The sequence below is a fragment of the Poecilia latipinna genome, unplaced genomic scaffold (assembly GCF_001443285.1).
Source record: "Poecilia latipinna isolate Pla-1442-1.1 unplaced genomic scaffold, P_latipinna-1.0 Scaffold1, whole genome shotgun sequence".
NCBI lineage: Eukaryota > Metazoa > Chordata > Actinopteri > Cyprinodontiformes > Poeciliidae > Poecilia > Poecilia latipinna.
The window spans coordinates 1,293,490-1,318,885 of record NW_015112617.1 but is presented as its reverse complement, the minus strand read 5'-3'; the positions used below and the strand labels follow the sequence as shown (position 1 = coordinate 1,318,885).

The 25,396-nt window shown below is 37.3% G+C and overlaps 1 protein-coding gene across 1 annotated transcript in view; it reads right to left on the bottom strand.

Moving 5' to 3' along the window:
* jam3a (junctional adhesion molecule 3a) overlaps positions 1 to 13,794 on the bottom strand; it is a 19,919-nt gene extending 6,125 nt beyond the window's left edge. Inside the window, exons 1-5 of the mRNA XM_015038220.1 lie at positions 13,561 to 13,794; positions 5,292 to 5,363; positions 5,037 to 5,150; positions 4,703 to 4,855; positions 1,022 to 1,224 (exon numbers count right to left, since the gene is read on the bottom strand). Of these exons, the coding sequence (XP_014893706.1) occupies positions 1,022 to 1,224; positions 4,703 to 4,855; positions 5,037 to 5,150; positions 5,292 to 5,363; positions 13,561 to 13,624 (606 nt within the window). The 5' untranslated portion in view covers positions 13,625 to 13,794. The remainder of the gene's footprint in view (positions 1 to 1,021; positions 1,225 to 4,702; positions 4,856 to 5,036; positions 5,151 to 5,291; positions 5,364 to 13,560) is intronic.
* Between the last annotated feature and the right edge of the window lie 11,602 nt (positions 13,795 to 25,396).

The following is a 25,396-nucleotide window of genomic DNA, read 5'->3' as shown; positions in this document are numbered from 1 at the left end:
GTTACTTTTTTATTTGTTTAAACAACGGGGGGGGGAGTTTCTTTTTTTTTTTTTTTTTTTTTTTAGATTTGGCTACGCGTGTACAAGATCTTGGAGTTTATCTTTTTCTGTCACTAACATGATGGTAAAGACAGAGATGAAACTGAGTCACATAAACCACTCACTTTTGAGACACGCTCACCGTGTGATCAACAAACAAATCATGAGAAATACTTAATTAATAGTCGTTCTTGGTTTTTAGAAATGACCTAACTTCTAATGACCATTCTTTGTTTCAGAAGATATGCAAGATCTTGATTTTTGAAGTTTGGTAAATCAAACACTAAAAACACAAATCATTTCCTATACTTATCCAGACTTGAAACATTAAGAAAAAATAAACTGCACTTAATAAATATAAGTACAGTTAGCTTTTCTCCTAAATTTAATTATGTCAAGTTGGCAGCACAATTTGTAGTGAAATTCTCTCTTTGCAGGAGCCTTGTGAAGTACATAAATATTCAAACTGTGAGCCTCAGTGGGTGAGGTTGGATAGGCAACACAAGTGCTATAATTCAGCTAAAGCTGATCATATAAAAAAAAATTCTAAATTCGGTTGACAACATCTAAAATGTTGTTAAAGATGTGACTCATAATTTTCATCTGTTTATAGATGGGTTTATTTTATTTTAATTTATTTTTTAGTAAATTATAAACATGGCAGATCGAATGCACCATTCTCCTCCTTTCATATGACAGCTAAGCTTTCTCAGAGGATATCTTTGCACAGAGGGATTAATCCTGCAATTAGTCATTCAATGGTTAAGGTTTTATTCAGATTAAGCTGTTTATGTTACATAAGCTGTAACAAACTACGTTTAAGACTAAAGATTTCCACTGAAATAGATTTCAAAAAGAAACTCATTTCAGCTACTATAGAACTAACAATTCTACAAATAGTGAGTTTTTTTTTTTTTTTTACTGTCTACATTAAATTAATTAAGAAATAGTGGATTTTTACGATGCTTTTGTGTCTTCTTACCAAGCTTCCAGTGTCCGGGTTGATAATGTAGGAGAAGTTGACGAATCTCTGGCTGGTTTTTGGATCTTGAGGAAGCTCCTCGTTGTTGTGGAACCAGCGGTACTGAGAGGCCGGGAAGCCCTCGTTCTCCAAACATCGCAGCTCCGTTGACGTTCCCACGGTGACGGACTCCGGCACGCTGCACCGCGGCACGACGGGTTTCACTGCACACAAGCAAAAAAATAAATAAAAATAAATAAATAAATAAATAAATTCCCTTCAGTACAACGGCTTTAAACTTTTCTATTATCTTTAGCTTTTTAACCTGATCACATGGTGAAAATAAATGTGTCATGTGACAACTGAAGCCTGTAATCTGATAACAGAAGAAAAGTGATTTCACCAGAGATGCACAGCTAAGAGGTTTTTTTTTGTTTGTTTGTTTTTGGCAGATCTCCAAGCTGAGGTTTTTGTAAAGCTCTCGAATTTTGTCTGATTCCAACTTCTATTTGCTTTAACATAAGAAGGTATCAAACCATTTCTAAAATATTTTCCCAAGCATTAAGCAGAGGCAACATCTCACCACGTGTGAAAGAGCGGATGCTGCAAAACTTTATTCTATCAGCGTGTTGAGTGCAGCAAGTGTTACAAAAATGACAATTAAATAATTTACAGATCTTTAAAGGCTGCTAACATTTCCAAGTCTAGCATGACTTCATGCAAGACGGCGCTAGAAAGGATAAAACAGAGCAACTTTCCTGGAATATGTTTAACCTTCCTGTTATATGCCGAAAGTCTCACTCTCTCTCACCTTCTCGCAGCCTGAATGAACCACAGCTACGTGTCGACACACTCTCTAGAAAATACAGCTTCCTCTTAAATAGCTTCTTATGTCGTCCTCACTCAGGGTCTCACCAACTGAAGTTTAAGACTTTTTAAGACCATTATTAATTAAATTTAAGACTTTTATCATGACCAAAATGTATAAAAGAAAGTTGCATATCTATATTTATGTGTGTATAGTAATGGTATTCCTTGTGAGATTATAGACATCGTCATGTTCTAATATTAGTTGAAGAGGTTAATTACAGTCCTTTAAATCTTTTTTCCCATTTGTAATCATAGATGAATCTGCGTCTCTCGGTTTTCATTTTGGTTTCATGATCCTTCTCATTATCAGCTGTAAGATTTTCCGTAAAAACAACTTTGTTGAAGTAAAATTCTTCAGACTGGTGCTTGACCACCATGTTTAAAGGCCACCAACCCTCTGACTTTGGAGTTTGTGTCGATCTTAGATCAGTGCTTGCAGTAGCAGGGGTGACTGTTTTTTGTGGAGCCTTAGCAGCAGACCTAAATGTGACATTTCTGTTTGTGACTCTTGGCAGCAGTTTTGTGCTTCTCACACTGCATGGTAGACGCAAAAAAGCTAGCTAGTCAGCTAGCAAGGGTATGTTAGAAACTAGTTACTGTTAGCCTGAACCGCTTCGAGTCACAGAACGAAATGAAGATGTCTGCGCTTAGCTCAAACTTTTGCGCAACACAAAAATCACAATGTAGGAAATATAAAATTAAATAGTCCTGCCATGACAAAATTTAAGACCAGAGATTAGCTTATTTAAGGCCAACATACATAATTTAAAATGAATTTTAAAAACTTTAAGACCTCAATTTGAAATACCATAATCTAAGAGTTTTTAACATTTTTTATGGATGTATAGACACTGTGACCTAGACTGTAAATAGGTTTGAGCCTTCCTTCCTCAGTGTCTGAAGTGAAAAATGTTGCTGTCACAGCGACTTGGTAGCACTTAGAGTGATTGACTTCTGAGACAGGACGTCACCAGTCAGAACCTTTACAGCTAAAAACCGATGAATTCAAGTCACCTGCTGATTTCTAGATATTTTACGTTCTCATTGGGGTTTCATGTAGAAAATGAATTAAAACTCTAATAGGACAGCCATATATCACCAAAATAATGATTAGGTATGTTAACTGACTGAACTGATTTGAACCGGGAAGCTGATAAGACTACACATATGTACGCAGTCATGAAGCTTCGGTGCAGATTCAATCTGGAAGACTCTTTAGCCTCATCTGCCTCATCAATCAGCGTCTCCCTCTCTTCACCCTGGACCTATCAGCGTTGGATCAAGCCTCGCTTCGGCCAATCATTGTTCGAGCTCCAGTTGAAAGGACCTCCTGGCCACGGCCTCCTCCGCTTACCAGCTGCGATCTACCCACCTCCGCCCCATCTCCACCTTCTGCTCCTGGCTCTCAGGCCACATCCTTCTTCGACCGCTGCCACCAGTACAGGCCCCGGGGGGATTACATTCCTATGCAGCATCAGGAATGTTTATCGAGCTTATCGAAGATCCAGCTCGACATCCCCGGCCGGGGCCTGAACGCCAAAGGACTCTAATGTTTATTTGTCATTAAACTTTATTAATCGCTTTCTTTCTCTGTCTGAGTCTCTCCAGATTGAATTTGATTTGTGTATTCCACAAACAGCAAAGACTGCTGACTCTCCTTCTTTTAGTTGTCTCTGTGCATGTCGGAGTGTACTCAAGGGCTTATGTCTAAATATAAAGTTGAAATTGCCAGCCTGTGGTGCTGGGTCAAACAGTGCGACCATTAAGGAATACAAAGTTTCACAGTGACAATGATAAAACTGGTCAGAGAGCCTCCACATGGCAGCCAGTGAGTTCCACATTGTTAGTATTTACTTTTGTAACATTACAAATTCAAAAATAGCTGAAATTAACTCCATAAGCTGCACTTAACATTTGTTTATTTCTGTGTAAATTAAGGCAGATATGTTGTAATTTTCCTCTGATGATCATGTCAGACAAAGAAAAAACACGCTAAAGAAAGTAGGGCTGTAGCGATACACTAATCTTACGATACAATATGATACACGGTATTCTGTTCACGATACCATATATCACAATATTCAGCAAACTATATGATTCAATACATTTTTAAGATTTTCTGAAAGATTTTAGAGGGACAGAGTGATTGTGGTGACATTTTGTGGCTGTTCTATAGACTTGGATTAAATTAATTGAACTGCTGGTTTAACACTGATGTAATAAATGTTGTTTTTGTTATACATTTGTTATTCGTTTGCTATGTTTAAATGTTAATTGTGTGGCTTTGTGTATTTGGTTATGCAAAAAAGGAACCCTTTTTGTCTTATTCACTTATATTAGATAATGTAATTGGTCTATTTCATTTGATTATGTAATTAATTGTAACTGGCTGTTTCATTACATGCCATTTTTAATGTACATGTGCAACTGGGTCATGTGTGATAGCTGTCATTTAATTCATGTGGACTTGACATAAAACTCAAAGTAGGACTTAATGTATCGATACTTGCGTATGAAAAATTTATACTTTCTTAGGAAAAAAAATATATCGATAAATATAAATTATACAGCCATAAAAGAAAGTATTGCAGAACCCATTAGCTCATCCTGCAAGCATCTCCCAAGGCAGCTTATGGTTGTCTAGCAATTTCACGTGAGTGCACATCATATTTTAGGGACAAAGGGACATTGATCTTCTAGTCAGATGTGGAAGTGCTTACTTGAAACAAGAGACACTGATTCTTAGCTTAACTTTGCGGTATTTTGTTCTTAAAATATGTTTAACATAGTGCATCTCAGTCACTGAGTCAGAACCACATTTTCTCCCTGTACCTCGAACTGCAAGACTAATAAGAATCTCATCAAAGTCCCTCTGATCTTCGATGGCGGCCACTTCGCAGCGGTACTCGGCGGTGTCGGCCCGAGAGGTGTTGAAGATCAGAATGTTGGCTGGCTCTCTGAGCTGGGCTCTGTTCTCCAGGTCCCCTTTTCAGAAGAGAGAAGAAAACACTTTACAGTTCCTCATTCAAACACACAGTGCGGCTTCACGCTTCAGAAACAGAGCTCTCCAAAGGGCCCATTCATTCGCGCCGAGTTCCGAGGCGTCGCTTTGAAACGCTGCGGAGTTTCTCCCTCCCCCAAGAGACATGCACTCCGAGAGGTTCACCTGAGATCTTGTTCTGGAAGTACACATAACTGGGAACGCCATTTTTGATCTTCTTCCACTCTATCCTGGGGTTGTTTGTTGAGATAGACTCTATTAAACAGGTCAGTTCAATGGCTGTGGAAAGAAAGCAAAAACACGTGAGAGAAAAGAGGGGCAGGGGCCGGGGAGGGGGAAGAGTGAGAGACGGAGAGCCCGGGTCAGGGAAATAAAAGGTACTTTGGATAAAAAGGTTAGATTTATTCTCCTGCAACTTACGCTCAAACTCATTTGCCCAAACAATCTTGTCTGTGGTTCGAAGGATTACCCCAAGCGATGATGGAATGTGGCCTGTGGGGACAAAGGCAAAACAAAAAATAAATAAATAAATAAATAAATAAAATAAACAACTTACTAAATGCTGAGTAACCCTCAGAGCAAAAAAAATAAATAAATAAAAAAAATGAAGCATTTTCATCAGGAGACATTATTAATCAGGCATGTTGCCTAATAACCAGTGGATTAAACAGATAAATCAGGAGAGCGTGCGAGCCTTGGGATCTGATTCAGTGTGAAAACGTCTCATTAATTACTTCCTATTTATATATTTAAGAGGACTAATGCCTCGGGCTAAAACAGTTGAGTTCTACTACTTAATGAACACGTGGACCACACAGGAAAAGGCTTTTGGAATCGACTTGTAGCAGAAATATTCCCACTTAATATCTCTGTAGATTGCTCAATCACATATAATAAGGTAATTATTTAAAAGTGGATTAACTGTATGGTAAATGCAAACTAAATAATCAACGATTATCACGAAGCAAATACAAATGTTTTGACGATTAGCCAGACTTTAAATGTCTCTGCTCAACTCCAGCTGAACTTTTGGTTCCATTACAGGTTGCTTGGAGAGATTCAGGAGAACGCAGCAACATGATAAGAGTGTACTTCTCAAGCACGTCTTGTTTTAAGAGGAGACTACAGTACTGCAGTTCAGCGCTGGAAACAAAGTGGCAGAGCTTTCTTTCAGTTTTATTTATTTATAAGCTGAGATGCACAGGGAAATCGGCTGGTAACTGGTGTTGTCCAATTTTTACCTTAAATGGCTTTAAAAATTATTTAAAAATAAACTATTGGTCAATCATCCATATTTAGCTTCCTTCTCGCAGCACCACAGTGAGCTCTCCTGTGAACTTATTAAAGATATTTCAGACCAAACTAGACATATAGAGGCTAGAGTTGCTCACCCAGAGTTTGTAGGAAATAAATTACAACAATATACTGACATTATTTCCTCACATTCAGTGAAATATTGACCTCCAGGTCAAAGCTAACTTGGGCGAAGTTGTCTTGACTTGCGCTCTGAAGTGGCCAATCAGATGTCAGGGTTTCTGTAGAAGCTGTCTAATCCCGCCCACTGAGTCTGACTGATAGAGACGACAGTTTAAGCTAATGCTTAACACAAGGAACCTGAAAGGACTTAGTAAGTCATGAAATACCTTTATCTAGCAAATTAAATTAAATCAACACATTTAATTGAGGCACATATAATTAATTCTATGCTAAACACATAATTTCTATATTCTGTATTAAATAATTAAGTTATTTGTTTATTATAATTTAGCCCTCTCACCTCACAAATTCCTTCCAATAGACTCAGATTATTGTTGGGGACTTATACATAAATGTGGTAGTCTTGTACTTCCTTCATTTTCTATCACATTTACAACAAACATATCTAAAAAAAACAACAACAAAAAAAAAAAACTGCAGGATTTTTTTTCTCCTTATCTTATGCTTTATAACAATCAGAAATAAAAACATTATTAAATCAAAATCAGAAGTCAAGGAAAATTGGAAGCTAACCGAATCAGCGCTTACCAAAAGATGTTCAGTAAACATTTTCTTGAGTAAAGTAGGCACGTGTTTGCTTTTGAACCATAATTAATCTACCATCTAGATTTCCCTCTGGTACAAACAAAACACATGATATGAACTTAATTTTAGGTTCACTGATTGAATCAACTGCTCAGAGCAATTTGTGTTATTTCATAAATGTCAGACCATGAAAGGAAGTGGCATAATTCACAAGTTCCATCGAAAACGGACCAGAAACAAACCACCAAAAAAAACAAAAGCCAGTTTAATTGGTAAATAACTGAATTTGAGAGTAAGGGGCAGGGTACAACAAGACAATAAATTAAGAAAATCTTCAAATCGTTAATCGGCGTGTCTGTGTTTAGTCACTGGTACCCTGTATTCAACCTTTTTTTTTTTTTTGCCTAGGCCACATCTAAATGCAGTAATTGCTTGGTAGACATGCAAATAATGGCTCCCACGCTGAGTAATGAAAGCGTTCCTGCTCGCAGTAGGGGAAGAGCAACTGGGATTGTAAATGAGGGCAGGAATAAGACAATAATAATCAGCCGAGCAAATCCTGAATACAACGAGACGTGCCTGTTCGCCTGAGGGACTGCGAATTCAGAGGTATTTATTCAACACATCCTTGTTAGCAGATGAGTGACCCTGAGACGTTGCTGCGCAGTACAACAAAAGGGGGAGGGATGACTGTTGCTTAATCAGAAAAACGAAGAAGAAACGCGGGGTCCCGCCAAAGTATCCGGTCATGTAAACACAGCCGAGGACGCTGATGAGATTTGACTCCCGGGTCTCTGCTTCCGTCTCTGATGCTGACTTTCCCACTCTGTACATCAGGATCTATTTTTACTGCAGCTGTGACTGGACATCCTGTGAAACACGAGGAGACTCCGTTCAACAAACGCGTCCCCCGCATATCCTTGTACAGTCTTTGAGGCGCGATTATGCTGCTCCTTCTGCAGCCGCGGACGCTGTGGAGCAAAGACTAGACACAATTCAGAACAAAGACAAATCGCTTCTACCCATGATCTCAAAATGGAAACCTACCAGGACGTGGTTGTCCAACTAAGCAAGGGGTCGGCCACCTTTACAAGCCAAAAAGTCTCATTTTGGTCTCGCTTCTGCCGTATGAAATTTGCCCTGACCTGCAAAATCTGCATGGTCCTCAAGAAAAAAAGCAGAGTCAAGTTTTATATTAAATGAATGCAACATCCCTTATGCTGCGATGTTTTTTAGGATTATCGCGGCCTAAAATGACTGATTTTGCGGCACCTTTTTCAACATGATCTTACAAAAAGCTGAAATTGCTGCACATAACTTTCCCCCAAAAACACAGAATTTTAATAGTTAATATTTGAAGTGCAAATAATATTTTCATCTTCTTGAAATAAAACTCGTAAAACAAATAAAATCATGTCCTGAGGAGTTGTAAAAGTGAAAAAGAGGAATTTCATATGTGGTGATTCAAGTTAGTATGAACTGTTTACACGGTGTAAGCAAATCTTACAGAACATCTAAAAAATAAAAAATAAAAAAAATAGGCAAATGTCACTGTTTAGCATTTGCTTTCATCTTGTAGATTCGATTCTCAAGAGAAGTTGTGAAACAGGAAGTTAAATTAGTAGTAGGCCTAAAGGGAGTTGGTCAAAACTCAGCCGAGTGGTCAGATAAAAGTGAAAATTGCAAGTGTGTGTAAAATTTTCAAGTGATGCGTATGTTTTCATTAGTAGCTGTTAGTAGGGCTTCATGGAGGCCCTGATATTTATGGAGTAAATAGAAATATCATGTAGTCTCTGACTTAACAAAGACACATTCCTATGTTAATATCATTTAGCAGCGGAGGTTCTTTGCCAGTGATGTATTGTAAAAACGGCTAAACTTATATCATATATTACCTTTATATCTAAAACACTGTTCATTTTTTTAATCACATTTGGTCAATGTTTGTCAACAATGTTTGTTTATTGTTTTCAGTTGTTGTTTTTTACTTTGGGTATTTGAAATTTCTTCCAGTTCCAGGGTTAAATGTTCTTTACAAAATTAAAGTTTACTAGTCTTTGAGAGAGCAAACTCGCATTATTATGCTACTATCAATATACTGGTTGAAAACGGTTTCAAAACAACAATATTATCGTTTATCGCAATAATTACTGGAACAAAATATCGTCCAGCGAACTTCACATTTTTCTGATTTTATTTGGACAGGGCTTTGTAAATTATGGATATGTTTTATTTTTACTTCAAAATTATGCTTAACCCTTTTATGCATGAATTACGATCCATTGTGTCAGGATTTTTTTCCATTTTTTTATTTTCTTAAGGTATAAAAAAAGGTAGGAAAAAATTTTGTAAAGAAAAATATATATATATATTTTTTTTTAGGTGATCAATTGTAATTTTCTCCAAATACAAAGTTGTTATTTGAAAAATACATCAGTAGTATTGTTCTTTAGGGGTTATCTGATGTCACAATATTTCTTTTTACCTGCAAGAGTCGTCTACAGTAGAAGGAGGGACCGGGTCGGTCGGCATGCTTTTTTGGCTGTCGGCCATATTGGATTTAACAAAAATAATTTCTTGCATTTGTAGCTGATGGCCAGTAGTTGATAGTGTATTTTATGATGCATTAGTGTCCACTTCAGTGGTGTATGTGCATTTATAACAAAAAAATCCACAAGAAGCACAAGAAAATGTCTTTTATATAGCTGTCCACTGTAGTGACCGCTATGCATGAAAGGGTTAAAAATCCTAGTAAAAAGGAAGTGAAGTTTGTGATTATATTGTGAGAAAAAATAATAAAATAGGTCATAAACTGTTTCAGGACATTTAACCAGATGAGAAAGAAAACAAAACCCGGAGGCTTTCCCAGTCGTACGGGTTGCGATGTGTGTAATGAGTTGCTCTAAGTTAACAGACAATATTTGGTATACAGATTTGAAGGGAACATCTGTTTTGATAAGTACATTAAACAAAAGGTCACTGCCCTCATGTCCATTTAGCGGAAAAAGGCCCAGTTCTCAAACTGTCTTAATTGGATTTCACAATAAACTGGATTTGTGGCTGCGGGTTAAACTGGGCCACAATGTATAAAGAAGTGGACCACTTCCATAAAATTAACACTTTGTAGAGTTTTTTTTTTCAGGCCGTGGGAACAACTGAGTGCACTCAATTAACCAGACAATGTGCAGCTAATTATTAATGCCAGATTATAATAAAAGCATCTAAACAGACATGCTTTGTCCCCCGGTGACACGATCAGGTCTGAAGAGACGATGACGGCATTTCTGGTTTGTTAAAATAATCTCGCTGGGGGGGGAAAAAAAAAAAAAAAAAAAAGAAGGCAAATGCAGGGCCTTATTTTAATCCCTCGCTTATTGTGAGGCGCAAACGAAATGGGTTCTATAGCCTGTTCGGAGGCAACCCCGCTTTTAAATAGCCAAATTCTGAAATCCTCTTATGAAAACCCGACCGAGCTCGTCCCCATCCGCGCAACCGAAGTTGTTGATCCTCTGCCTCTATAAAAAGCCTATTCCCAGACATTCCAGTGCTGTCGCTGCAAATATGCTGAAAAGGCCGAGGCTGGAAGCCAGGACCAGTGGGATTCACAGGACGGAGTGTGTAATAAAAAAAATCCTTCCAGTAGATTACACAGAGGCAGCCGAGTTGTTATTTAGTACTGGAGGGACTGGTATGATAGGGGCAGATGAACTGTGCTTCGCCCTTGTCTTGGTCTTCTTAAATCACCGGAGACGACAAGTATGATGACACAGGCTGAGGAAAAACCCAGAAACGGAGCCTCAGTTTTCTCCACCTCTAGCAGCTCCACAGTCCTCGGGAGACACAAAGACCAACTGATGAATGCATTAAGTTTTGATGTGAAATGATCCGAGATGCAAAACATGACAAAGTTTTTACTCGATTGAATTGATTTGATGGAGTGGTTCTCACCTCTTTTCCTCTGGGAATCATGAATTAATATGAGTTACAGCAACATTTAATTTCCCTATGGGATTAATAAGGTACTTTCTGAATTTTAATTTTAGGCCACCACACGCCTGACTTGAATAAATGGGTTTTTGATGCCAAGGATTTATCGTTTTTCTCTTTCTACCAGAAAGAATGACAAAAATTCTTCAGTCTGGTGTTTTGGCCTCAACTTGCCCTTTTTTTTGAAAGACCATTGTATTTGCAGAGATGTCATAATTCATTTAATGAGTTTTTTTTTCTGCTGTTTTGTTTATTTATTTTGGATATTTAAAATGTCTCCCACTTCGAGAGTTAAATATTAATTAGAATTTAAAGTTTATTGATCTTTGAGAATGTATTCTTGCATTATTATGCCATTACATTACTTTAAAATGGTATCAAAGCAACAATATCACGATAACTTCTGGGACAATTTATCGTCTAGCAAAATCTGTGATCGTGACAGTCCTGGTTTAAAACTGTCTGTTTTGTGTGGCTTGCTCAACGAAAGCATTTGTAAGTGTGAAAATATGATTAAATTTCGTTACTGCATTTAGTTAGGTGTTACCGATCACACTTCTTTATAAGACTGGTGTCCCAAATAAACGTATCAACATTAATATGGATTTTTCGAGAGCAGTATTTGTGTTTGTGGGGCTGTGAATGCTCTCTCATGCAGTCACAGCCATACAGCTACCTGAATAAAGAAGTAATAAATAGTTCTTATCGTCTCTTTTATTGTTGTGACAAAAGTGCCACGAAATATCGTGATAAAACTTCCAGTCCATATCGGTCACCTCTGGTTGCCGAGTGGTGTTAGGGCAGATTCACTCTTAAAAAGGGGGGAAATTTCACTGAATTAATGACACAGCAGCAAATTGGATAGGCAAAGACAACAGTAAGAGATAAAGATTACAAAGGAAAGTAAAGAAAGAAACATAAAGGCATTTATAGCAATGATTTGAATAGACTATATCTGCTTGTCTTCACTAAAATGTGATTTAAAAGAAAAAGAAAACAGATTATTCCGAAGTTGGGCAAACTGAACCACACGTCTTCATTAAAAAATTAGAATAAAATGAGAGCAGAAGCCTCACTTAGGCTTCATTTAACCAAAAGAATCCAGCTTTATGTGCCACCGCTGCGCCTCAAGGATGAATTAAACAATGCTCCGTCTTCTCCTTATTCATTATTCAGAGTCTTGGAAAACTTGAGTTTAGACAGTTGTATACTGTCAACTCCTGTCTGAAAGCGTGCATTTTCATCATTTTCATCATTTCTCCTGTACTCCCCCCTCCAACATCCATCACAGGTCACTCCCGGGCGTTGACATTGGTGTACAATATTGATCCCTGGCCGATATTCGGTTGAGAAAGTCGACTCTTTGTCAGGAGATTTCTACTGATGCTAAAACGGATACAAGCGCCCCGCCTTCATCATTTTGCTCCTACGAAAGTATTCCCATCTTATTGAACACACCGTTATGATTAGAGATGCACATTTTAAGAGTTTTCCTTGCAAATTTCTAGTTTTGTTTACGGGCTGGTCTGCTAATTTCATTTATTTTTTTACCCAAAGAAAAATAACCAGCGATGGAGAAACAAAAATAGCTTTGGGTTATTAGTGGATTTGAATCCGTTGTTATGATGTTGTATGAAGGAATTACAATAAAATCTCTATTTATACTTATGTCTCTTAGTTTTACCTTTATTTATTTTTACTAAATCAGCATTTATAGACTGACAATGTTGTAAGTTCTTTGTTTGGATGAATTTAATTTTTTTTGTAATTTGACCTGCTCATCAGTCTATCATGTTGTCCAATTGAAAATGCAGACATATAACTATGTAGTACAGTTACACACTCAATGGGTTAATATGTTAACACTCGCTATTCACGAGCAAAATAAATAAATTTGGGCCAAAATCTAATTTTCTGCCAAATTGGAGACACACAAAGTCTTCAGCTGTGAAGATGAAAGTAAGTAAAACACATCATCCTGTTTTCAGTCAACTATATTCTCACTTACTAATAACTTACTGGAAAAATAACTTTACAAATTGTATATGTCTACAGAGAATAAGCGAAGCCCAGTGAGTTGAGCTCTTTGGTGTTTTTTTTTTGTGTTTTTTTTTTTTAGCTCAGAGTATTTTAGATGCATGCATGCAGCAAATTTCTGTATGCTGTCTAGCAGGCCTGGGATTTCAAATACCCACAGGTCACCACCATGTGGCTGTCCTATTGCTTCAAACCAAACATTTGTTCTTATTCTGGAAATTTCCTCAGAGACATCTGCTAAAGAAAAGCAAACACAGATGCTCCTATGTTTGTACAATAAAAAAACAGAAAAGAAAAAACAAATAATAGTTTAGTTTGTCTTTTTTACTCAATGCTGTGCCATTAACAAAAGGCTGAATAATGTTTTATGTTGTTGTTGTTGTTGCTTATGTGCGTTTAAACCCCATTTTTGGTCTTAATTCAAGGCTAGTTTTAGCAATAAAATATTCTAAAAGCTATAGAGCACCACACAAACAGAAACCATCTGAGCTCAGCTGACATTCCACAGCCTGTCCACATCAAGCTAGCCTTCTGGTTAGCGGGCAGAGAGCTCCGACCTAAAGCTCTCGTTCTACTAATGGGACCCAAACCTCGCTAAGTATGCCTTCATGAGAGCTTACAGGGAAGGGGACGAGCAACTCACCTAGGCTGGTGTACAGAACAATGCAGGCGACGAGTCTCGCCATCGCCATCTTGCAGCGTTTCATTCAGGGACCGCCGTACAGCTGCACACACTCAGCACCTCTGAGAGGTATGAGGATGGGTTCCGAACTGACTGGTGGATGTTGCCATCGACGAGTTTCCATAGCTACAAGCGTGGACCGTGTGTATGTGTGAGTGGTGCCCTGAGCGTTGTCTGACAGGCGGTAGGCGGAGTCAAACAATGCCTCATCGTTCTCTCTCTCTCACACACACACACAAAGTACTCTGAGCACATGTTGTCGTGGGAAAGGGGTGACCCGCACCCTCTAGTGGTTACGTGAAAAAAAATTGTAAAAACAGCTGACCGCTTTTTTTTCTTTTTCTTTTTCTTTTTCTTTATTTTACGTTATTTACATTCACTGTTATTGATTTATGCATTTAAACGTTCTCAATAGACATACTGGTCCATACAATAAAAAACTGAATGCAGAGGGAATAAAAGGTAAAAGGTCATAAGGGGCAAGTGATTGACGCGTCAGCACGGACAAGTTGTGTTTGTTTTTTCTAGAATGTGATGTTCGTTTTTAAAAAAATATTCATAAATTAGCAAATGTAACATCAAGCCCTAGTATTTAATAACCACGTTTCATTTCTGCGAAATTATCAGGGCTATTCTAGGCAGAAAAACAAAGGAAGAGTAAATTTCTGCCAAAAAAAAAAAAAAAAAAGCTCAGAAATCTTCTAGAAGAAAAAAAACCATGGACATTTCTGAGTTTCAAAAGTTGAAAGGTTTCGATAATTGGAAACTTTATGAGTTTTAAAAGTGCAAACATTTTCTATTCACTGACATAAGTAAACAGCATTTTGGAGGAAAAAATAGCATCATATACAGACAGTGAAAGATGGTGGTAGTAGTGTGATGGTCTGGGGCTGCTTCATTTGTTCCCCTCAAGGAAAACTAAATATCCTCAGGAGAAAAGTTTTAAAAGTCACATAAAGACAAAGACTGAGCTGTGGCCACACAAACTGTCACGTGATTGGATTCGACTTTTAATCCAAGGATCCAAGGACAAAAATATAAGCTGATCAACTGTGTTTATTATGATAGTAAAGAAAAAAAAAAGAAAAGAAAAGAAAAAAAAACCTTGAAAAATTTGACTATAAAATATTAGTGTCTGTAAATCCGTACCAGGGATTTCTTGTATCAATTAGCATGATTTAGAGTAGAAAACACTACAAGGGCATCGGAGCTGAAGAGGCACTGACTGGAAACAACGCAACATGATGATGCAAGTGTGCTTTCTAATGTCAACACCAGTCCTTTTTCCACCAGACCAAACATTCCCAAACTGGGGCATGCATGAGTCACAGATGATGCTAAAATAAATAAATAACAATTTTTTTTTTTTTTAAAAAAGGACCTAAAATATTTTTTGGCAATATTTGCATCCACTACAAGAGAAATTAATTTACACATAAGGTTGTCTCTTTCACGGGATAAGTTTTTTTATTTTACTGAACTCCTATCAAATTCCACCAACATACAGCAGGGGGCAGTATAAAACCAGAAACGAATTTATGTGTTAATTAAAACCCTGATTTGAATTTATGTTTACATTCTGAATTTATTTGAGTTACAAAACTTCCCCTTTAAACAACCTGACTAAATCAACATGTCCTTGTTGTGACAAACCTTACTGCATCGGTTATTTTTTATCTCAGAGTGGCAGCCTAAAACAGCTATTTTGATTATTTTGGGGAGGGAAAATCGATAAAGCCTTTTCAATGCATTCTTTACACACTGAATACATTTTCTGGCGATGCAAAATATGTATATACTTTAAATTATCACTCACCTATTTCCTCTCAGAGCCTTTATTTGACCTCACTACACAGATCTAATACAAGTTGTGGTTGATTTAAGGTGCTGAATATGCGCAGGATATTAAAGAGTATTAGCTGGCACCTTTATCGAAAACCCTAAATTGAAAGTGCAAATTTCTTTTAAATTGAAGTAGATAAGGGAAAATGCCACCTGTGCAGGCTGAATAAGCCGAAACAATTTATCATCCTTAGTCTTTCCTGATTTTTTATATTTGATTTTGAGTCACATGCAGCCCTGTGAGAAAGTTAGGCCAGAATCTGTACAGATATCCTATATTTCTGCTTTTTTTCCCTTGTCCTTTGAATGTTGCAGATCATTCATGAAATGTTAATATCCAACAACAACATTCTAAGCAAGCACAAAAAAAGCAGCATTGAAATTATGATTTCAACAATTACTGAAAAAAGCAAATGGACGAAGCTCCTCCTCAGAGTTGCAGTTTCCAAGTTTCCAAGTTTCTGCACAGAGCAGCACCTCCCCCTGCTACTCCCCCCACTCAGCTCCTTCAGACTAGCAAGCAATTAGTAAACACCTGGTGGATCTGCACATCTGCTGAGCTCATTACACGACTTACTTCTCAGTGCAGCATTGATTAAAATCTTGTTAAAGGGATAATAGAGGAGCACTGTCCTGATGACTTCCTGAACGCGGACTGTTGGAGAGAGCAGGGCTTTCTTAAAGAGACGGTGGCACAATTTCAAGCCATATTTGATATGGACAGCATTTTTATAAGAACTGAAGGTAACATAGTTACTTGATGATGCTATAAAATGCCACTTTTTGCCTGTAAAACACACAATGCTATCTCTTTAACATTTAAAATTTGCAGCCTTTTATTTAAATGCATAAACCCTCCTCCTCCTCAGAATAACTGACAGACACAAAATTTCATTACTTTTTCTATAATTGCCTTAAATATAATTCTGAACCAGTATTTAGATGACAGGTGTTTTCAGGTTGCTATGCTCCAAATATTTTTACACAGGTTTAACATATAAAGACATATAAAGTTTAATATGTACTATTTGGATGTATTCAGGTCATATTTAAGAGTATCTTTAATGGATATTCATATCTCCAACAGCCCGTCTGTAAGAAGAAGAAGAAAAAAAGCCCATATGAGATTCCCATAAAGCCCCCGGCCCCCCTCCTTGCAGCTATTATTAGCAACACCCATGAAGCGAGACGTCTTCTCCTTGCAAAATTTTCTGCCCCCCATTGTTCTTTCACAGACTCCCGGATATAAGCACCAACTATCGAAGCATGAACCTAGACTAAAAAAAAAAAAAAAAAATGTGGAGAATCCTTGACTTGTGCCGCCTTTAATTTTTACCCTGCGAGTCGCTCCTTGCGGCTGACACACATTTGGCTTCAGCTTTAGAAAGCTGCAGGGCTCCTCAGAGCGGGAGAGGGACTCAAAGCAGCAGCTCATGGTTCAGATAAGGAGGCAGCTCAAATTCCCAAACCTGACTGTCAGATGGAGGAGGCTAATGAAAGAACAAAGCAGGGGAGGTTATAGAGTTTCTCCCTCCGTGGACGGCCCGCCTGTGTGTAGGATGCTGTAGCTTTTAAACTGACACGACAGCCTTCATTTTGACTTCGTTCAGCATCAACGTCTACGTGAGGTGTGAGGCGTTTTGAACAGTTTTAAAATCTGCTGACTCTGTATCTGATATGTTTATACTAAAGGTGCCTGACATATTTTGGTATCGATGCGATGCCAAGTAAATCCAGAGTCGATACTGATACCGATACCGATACTTTCTTTATTTAAGTATGATATATCATCAAGCTTCTGATCTGTTAGTGGTTTTTCCTTTGAGTTATTTTGTTAAATTCTAGAACAAAATTTATATAAAGTTTATGGGTGTATACAGAATACTTTAACAACATATTTACATGATAAACAGAAACAATATAAGAACAAAACAAATGTGTGTGGTGTGTGCATTGTTTTCCAAATGAACAGACTACAAAAGAAATATTGTTTAAGACCAATTCAAAACAAAAATCTCTTTTTAAGGTAGAGTTGAAAATAAAAGTTTAAGAGGGAATCTAATACTAAATGATACAATAGTATCAATCCAATACCGATTGCAACTTGGTATCGATATTATTGATATTCTGGATCGATCCGTCCACCAATATATACAAAATCCTTTTTACTGCGACACCCCTAAATGAGATCCAGCCGCAACCAAATGCCTTCAGAAGTCCTAAAAATCGGTAAATAGAATACATCTGTTTCTAGTGTGATGTAATCTGAGTTTAAATAGTGAATAAACAGCATCATGAGGACCAAGGAGTGCCGCAAACACATTAGGGATGAACTTCTCAAGAAGTTCAAAGCAGTTTGAGTTAGGTTATAGAAAGAAAAATAACTCAAGCCTTGAATAGAACCACAGTTCAATCCATTATTTTACAAGACAAAGAGCATGGCTTGAACTGGGGAGCTCTGTAACTTGTCCAGAGTTAACATGGAGCTCCTGGGAACATCACTGAGCCCAAAGCTCATGTGAGAGAAGAACAAAACGCTAAGACAGCTTGAGCTTGCCCCAAGCAATGTAGGGGACATGACAAACATGTGGAAAAAGAACAAATTACTTTTTGGCCTAAGTGCAAACTTGTATGTCTGGTGAAAAACGCTACCCATCCCCACTGTGTACCAAATGGCGGTGGCAGCATTTTCACGGCGCTTTTATTTCAGTGGGGACAGAGAAGATGGTCAGAGGTGATGGGATGAAGCTAAATATAGAGTAATGTTACAATAAGTCTTTAGTGTAAAAATATGCACACCACACTTTTCAGTCTTTTATTCAGGACAAGAAAAAAAGCCATGCAGAATAGTATTGTGTTTTCCACTACAAAACTATGAAATCCCTACAAAATAAACAGAAGTTTGGTTTGGTTCGAAGTGGTCCTACTTATACAAAAGGTGAAACGTTGAAGGGCTGTCGATGCTTTTGCAAGACACTGCAACAATCGGTTTGGGAAAAAAGTAAGCAGGAAATATATATCATGTTTCTAGGTTACTAAACATTTAAACATGCGTGTGTTAGTAATTTAGTGTAAAGGGTCAGTGTCACGTAATATTAAACTTTTTTTTGAGCCTTATTTCTTGTTATAAGGTTATTTCCTAATCAACATTCAACTTTTATGGACGACACTGATCAAAATTTAATGTTTGTTACTGGTTTTCTCAATTGTTGACTGAATGGTGCTTTTTCCTATTGTATTTTTGTGTTTTTATGATGTAAATCACTTTGAACTGCCTTGTTGCTGAAATAAGCTACGAAGCTAAACTTCATTGATTGATCGATTTCACACATCCTTGAATCTCCCATGGCAGCCGTTCGAAGGTGCCTAAATGCCTGCTCATTTTGAAGCCCAGCCCATTTCCACAAAGCTCCTCCTTTAGAGCCCACCCAGCCCCCTCCAGACTAGTGGCAGCAGCAATGAGTGAACAGTAAAAAGCTCCTAAGAATGGTTGTAAATGGCGTAATGAGAAGCATTGCTGAGATCAGGCGCTGAAGGCGGAGCGTCCAAAAAAATAGGAGCTTCTTAAAGAGACACAGGCCCAATTTCAAAGCATCAAACTAGGAAGTCCGACTTTTTCTGTTTGACATACACAGTGTTTTCTTTTACAACCGAACATAACATAGTAGCTTGATTTTGCCAACCTTTTAAAGTCTAATACCAGCAGTAGCTGCAGTTCTTTATTTAGGAACAGGCTGCTGTGATCAGTCGTTTCAATCTAAACCACAGCAGAGAGGTTTCTTACTTTATTTTTTTCCCCCTGATTGGATTAACTTCCTAAAACACTGACTCCAAATATGCTCTCTCCCTCTTCCTCTGCTTATAAAAAGCATGGAGTGTCCCCCCCAGCAGCAGTAACAGCTTGAACTCTCTCACACGGGCAGGATGAGAGATGTTGTCAACTCAGCTCTGCGCACAGCGAAGCTCATCATGTTCGCAGAGGCTAAATGTCTCTACGTGCCACCCAGATCAAGAGTCAATAGTTTGCAGGCGCTGCTGCCTCCACGGCTCTGTTAGCACTGTGGTATTTATAGATTTCACAAATGAGCTAAAAGACGACGCAATGCGCAGGAGGAAAAGGATGTTTAGAGGCTCATTGATTTCAGAAAAAAAAGGGGGGGGGGGGGGCTTTAAGTTCGGATTCTTTGCTTAATTTCCCCTCCCATGCTCGGGGATAAACTGCTCCTCGCTGTTGATAATAATAGCTGAGCGTGTTTTTTTTCTTAAGCTGAACATTATGGAACACTAATTACTACGGAGTGGATACGTAACGCCATGGCAACAATAAAAGATTTCGCATTTAGTTTGACGTTTTCATTAAAACTACAAATGCAAAACAAACTTTTGTGTGTCTTAATGAGAGGGCATGCGAACAATTGATCAATAGATGCTTAATTACTTCATTACTAAACGGCGGAGGTGATACTTGCAGACAGGCAAGTATCACTGAAGGCTAATCCACGTTTAATGCAGAACGCTTCACTACTGGGCCCTCATCATGAACTTATTCTCTCCTTTTTTTAATTTATTTATTTTTTACATTTTGTCTTATAAATGTAAAAAGTTGTGGATTTTATTGGGATTTTGTGCAAAAATCTCCTCGTTGATTTCACAGCACAGCATGAAATATGTCTAAAAGCATACAGATGTAATAAGAGACACAAAGATAATGTACCTGATACATAAAAAAATAAAATAAAATAAAGAGCACACACAATATCAAAGTGCTCGTCTTCGATGTTGTATGCATATTACAGTAAAAACTGCTCCTGTGGCGCAGTGTTTATCATCCTACATCCTGCCATTGACATATTCACATCAATTTGTTTTCCCTCTATACAATTTTAAGTAGTTTTTTAACGATTGTGTGGCACCAGAGGCTTTTATTCAGTAATAGCTTGACGGGAAGAAGGACAGTGGGAGAGACGGAAGACGTGCAGTGAATGGCCTGGGGTAGGAACTCCAAATCAGGGCAACTTATAGCATCCTTGTGGTAAATAAAAAAAAAGACTCATTTGTCCACAAACCAGAAAGCTACTCATTAAAAACAATCAAAAACAAACTGCAAAAAGTCACAAGTGTTCTGCTGTATAAAGCACTACTGACCACTGCTGGTCAGAAGAGATAATTTCCCCCCAGAGTGTGAAGCTTTAGTTGAGCTCAGAGCTTATAAAACACCATAAACAGGCATGTAGCTGAACATGTGTTGAGCCGCAGGCTGTGTGCTGCGGGGGGCTCACAGCGCGCTGCAGGCGGACTGACTGATTTTGGTCGGGGCCCTCGCTGTACACATCCATACATCTCTGTCACTGAAGCATCTCCCTCTGCAGGAGGACAGATTCACAAGGACATCAGAATGAAGTCAGAGATGTTGGAATTGTCTGACTCTGACAACAGAATGTTGTGGACAAGAACCTGCTTTCCTGTGCTCTAAAAGAAGGTTAAGAGATGAGTTGAAGTAAAAAAAATAATAATAATAATAAAAAAAATTATTATATATTTATATAGATTTTCTTTTGGTAATAGTTTATTTTTGAGAAGCTGTTAATGCATAAAAAGCAAATGTAAGGATTTATTATTAATAGTAAATAGAGAACATGTGAAAGTGCACCCGGTTTAAAAGGAAGGCCATTACAACAAAAAACCCAAACAAATCTGCAATTCAATTCAAATTAAATTCCAAACTACTCTGTTGATCCCAAAGGGAAATTAAATATTTCTGTAACTCAATTAAAGTGTTGCTAAATATTAATAACCTGGTTGTACAAGTGTGAACCCTGTTAAACCAAGATTTTTGTGAAACCACCTTTAAATTTAGTTTAGTTTTTTTTTTGTTAATGTTTACTGAGGAATGTTATTGCAGCATATAGCTGAAACTGAATTAAAGGTGCTAAAGCCAAGTTTTAGTTTGGGTGTGTGTGCACTTCTATGATTAAGTTATTGTGTTCTAATTACACATATTTTCCCCATCAGTGGCTTTATGGTTAGTGAATTGTACAGAAATTGTCATTTGAAAGGGGCGATATTGTGTAAAATTGACCTTTTGAGCTTTACATCATATATTTTTATAATGCTATTTTCTCATTAAAAACATATCTGGAGTGTTGCTTTGATTCTTTCATGGATGTTTGAGAAATCCTTTGAGCTGCAGGGACTTCCCCACTCGGCTCCTTCAGACTAGCCAGCAGCAATTAGTACAACCCTTGGTGGAACTGCGCATCTACTGAGCTCATTATACGACTTACTTCTCAATGTAACGCTGGTAAAATCATTGTTAAAGGGTTTATAGAAGGTTGTGATGACTTATTGGAGGTGGAGTTTCAAAAAGAACAGGAGTTTCTTAAAGAGACAAAGGCCCATTTTCAAGATATTAAATTATGAAGTCACATCAGTCATATTTGATATATTTTTTTTAATAAAAACTGAAGGTAACATAGTTACTTGATTGTGCTATAAAATGATATTGTGTGACTGAAAAATACATAATACTGCCCCTTTAAATGTATAAAATATTTTTGAAATGATATGATGGTGTAATTGCCTTTGCTTTGTGAGCTTGACTACTGACTTGACTTATCTTCGGTTTTACTGCCTCCCAGATTCCATATTGTAATTTATGTGCCTGGTCTTTTGTGAAGCACTTTGTTATTTTTTATTTTTAAATTTTCTTTTTTGTAATCTGTCAAAGCTGCCATACAAAAATGATCTTTTTTACTTTACATAGCTCTCTGTAGATTAAAGTTTCTTTTTGCAGGTAGCAATCACTTGATTTGTACTTCGGTGATTTGCTGCAGCAGGTATACAGGGTGGAGCCAGCCAGTCAGTCGTTTCCGCTGCTTTCCAAAGTCAGAACCAAGGCCAGAGAGTCACAAGACAAATCAGTGCAGTCATGAGATGATTAAAGAGGCTGAGAGAGGGGGCCGGAAAATAACAAAGCTGGGTTATTTTCACATGTGCAAATCCATGCTTTTCTTGGGTAAAATGAGATGATTTTATGTTTCCAACTACGACACTCACACTGCTACCTCTGTGGTAGCATGTTTCTCTGAAATCTTTGTGAACTTTGCATTAGAAAACGTCTTAATCTCCTATTTCCCAAGGCAGTAAAAGGTTTACCCCTGAAAGTGTTTGTTTTTTTTTTCCAGGATATTTTGATGTGTAAGAGCTTTATTTTGAAGACATTTCATACCCCTCCAATGGCTTCAGCAATCTGCAGCTTCCTCCATAACAGGGCTCTAAAACTAATACTCCAAGAGTTACATAACAGATTATCTTAACTGTTTTTATCTCTTTTTTTCCACCCCTCCTCCCCCTCCTGACCTGGATTGTACGAAATCTAATTCTATGGGGGGTGAAGGGACAGTCATGGAAGAAACGTCACATAAACAATGTGATGATGAAAAATCTGGTGGATGGAAATCCTCCCTGTGGCGTCGTACTGAGAACACACTGCGAAAACACAAAATCTTACCAAGTATCTTTGGTCTAGTTTTTCGTGCAAATACCTTAGTACACTTAAAATAAGACAAAGCTAACTCACAAGTAACTTTTCTGCATGTTACAATAGCTTGTTTTAAGTTGATAATTCTTTAGTATTTGTCTTTAAAAAGTACTTGTTTCATTGTCAGATGATTTCATCTATGTTCAGACACTTCTCACGATATCCGCCAAATTGAACAAGTATGTTTTCATCAATATTAGGGAATTTTTTTTACTTAAAATAAGCTCCTATACCTTGTTGAAAAGTTACCTGTGAGTCAGTTTTGTCTTATTTGAAATGTACTAAGATATTTGCAGTGGAAACTAAACCGAAACTACTTGGTAAGACTTTGTGTCTTTGCATTGCGGTGCAGTACCTGTAGACGGAGTTGGAGGTGGTAACTTGGTAACATGATCTTGGTTGTCAGACATGTCGACATGTTTTAAAATCCACGAGGAAATAAGACTATGAATTGGAACAAAACTACTGACGGCTGGAATTCGTGACTTGGGGACTTAAACAAATGATAACATTTGCGCTACAAGTCTCTGTTTTTCAGCTCCGTGCTGCTCTGTCAGCTTTCCTTGAGCCTCCAGTGGAGATGTAACAACCGTACCTGCTCCCACTCAAACGTGCTGTGAAGGAGGAGCAGATGGTTCCCTTCCCTTATCTGCTCATTACCGCTTGAAGCCGGCTTTGTTTTAGAGGAGCTGTTCCCAAACTTCTCAGCTGGAAACGCTTCAAACAGCAAGGCAACATCAAGCTTGCTTGTTTTTTTTTTGTTGTTGTTGTTGTTTTCTTCTCCTTAGGCTTATTAACTTGAGAAATGTAACACAACAATAAAAAGGTCAAGAAAAGCAAAGGACGGTGATGATGATACTAATTATTTGTTATTTTTCTAAATGTCCTGTTTTGATTTTTCTAGTTATCATTATTAATAACCTACACTACCAACATATTCCCATTGAAGTATTAAGATCTTGGAGTAACTCAGCCAAAGTCCCCGTGTGACCCCGATAGAGATCAGAGCAAGGAGGCGAGTCTTAGCACTGTCATCACCTTTGCTCTATGCTAGGCTACAGCTAGCTCCCCACACCTGTGGTGAATGCTAAGAATAGTTAGCATTTCCACCGACGATGGCGGATAAACAGTTTTCCTGTAACGGTAAGTTGTTTCTACATTGTGCGGTTCTGACACCAGCTTGATTGAGAGCGCTAAGACCCTCCTCCTGAATCTGATTGGTTGTTTTTGACTGAGAGGTGTGTTTAGGACCACAGGGAGGCAAAAAAAAAGATGAGCTTGATCTTTTTCCACAGATAATCTGTGGGGGGAAAAAAATCACATGGTGACAGTTTTAAAAAAATATCTAAAACAAAATTGTTAAAAATATATTGTTTTTTTAAAGTTTTAAGATACTTTTATTCATACGAGCTTTTAAGTAATTGCTCTACTTTTGTTTTTATTAGCTGTTCTTACCGTCTTTGCTTTTCATTATGCTTATATCTGTATTTATATATAGAACTTTGCAATTTTATCTGTGGAAGGTGCAATATAAATAAAGTATTCTTACTCATCATAGGAGAGAGAATACAAGGGTAAAAAATGAACAACTTAACTGATGGTTCTATGCGTGAACTTCAGATTTATGTAGACTTTAAATTTATGACTATCAAGTGGGGAAGTAAAACTTTATTTATAAAGCATCTTTAAAACCAAAAAAGTGCATTAAAGCCAATGCTGCATAAAAAAGATTAATCTGATTTAAAAATAAATGTTTTGACATTTTGTGAGTGCCAAAAAGAGTTCACCTATCTCAAGTCTTTCAGTGGGAACCATTAAAACAGCATTTAAAGAAAAAAAGAAAATCAAACCACAGGAAATTTTCCAAAGTCTTACAAAATGTCATATTCTGTCATTGCCCCCATTTTACAGAAACAGTATTTACAGAAACAAACTAAATTTTTACAGTGACAAATTACAAAAATTAAATCACAGAAAACACACAAACCCCCACAAAGTTAATCAACCTAAAAAATAAATAAGCAAACAAATAGCCAGTAACTAAACTAAACATCACATTGTATTGTTTTCCTTTATGTTTTATTTTCTATAAAGATAATAAAATGAAGGTTTGGTATATGTGAATGTTCATTATTGCTTTCTATATATATATATATATATATATATATATATATATATATATATATATATATATATATATATATATATATATATATATATATATATAATTTTTTTAAAGCTCTCAAGGATGCATATGGAAATCACAACCGTCAACGAAAAGCCCGGCAGCCTACTTCATGTGCCTCTCCTATGTTTAATTCACAGACGGAGCCAATAATGAAGATTGAGTGGTTAAAGGTTAACGGGTTCACTAAATCTCGGCTAAAGCTCTGCATATGATGGATTATAGCGACT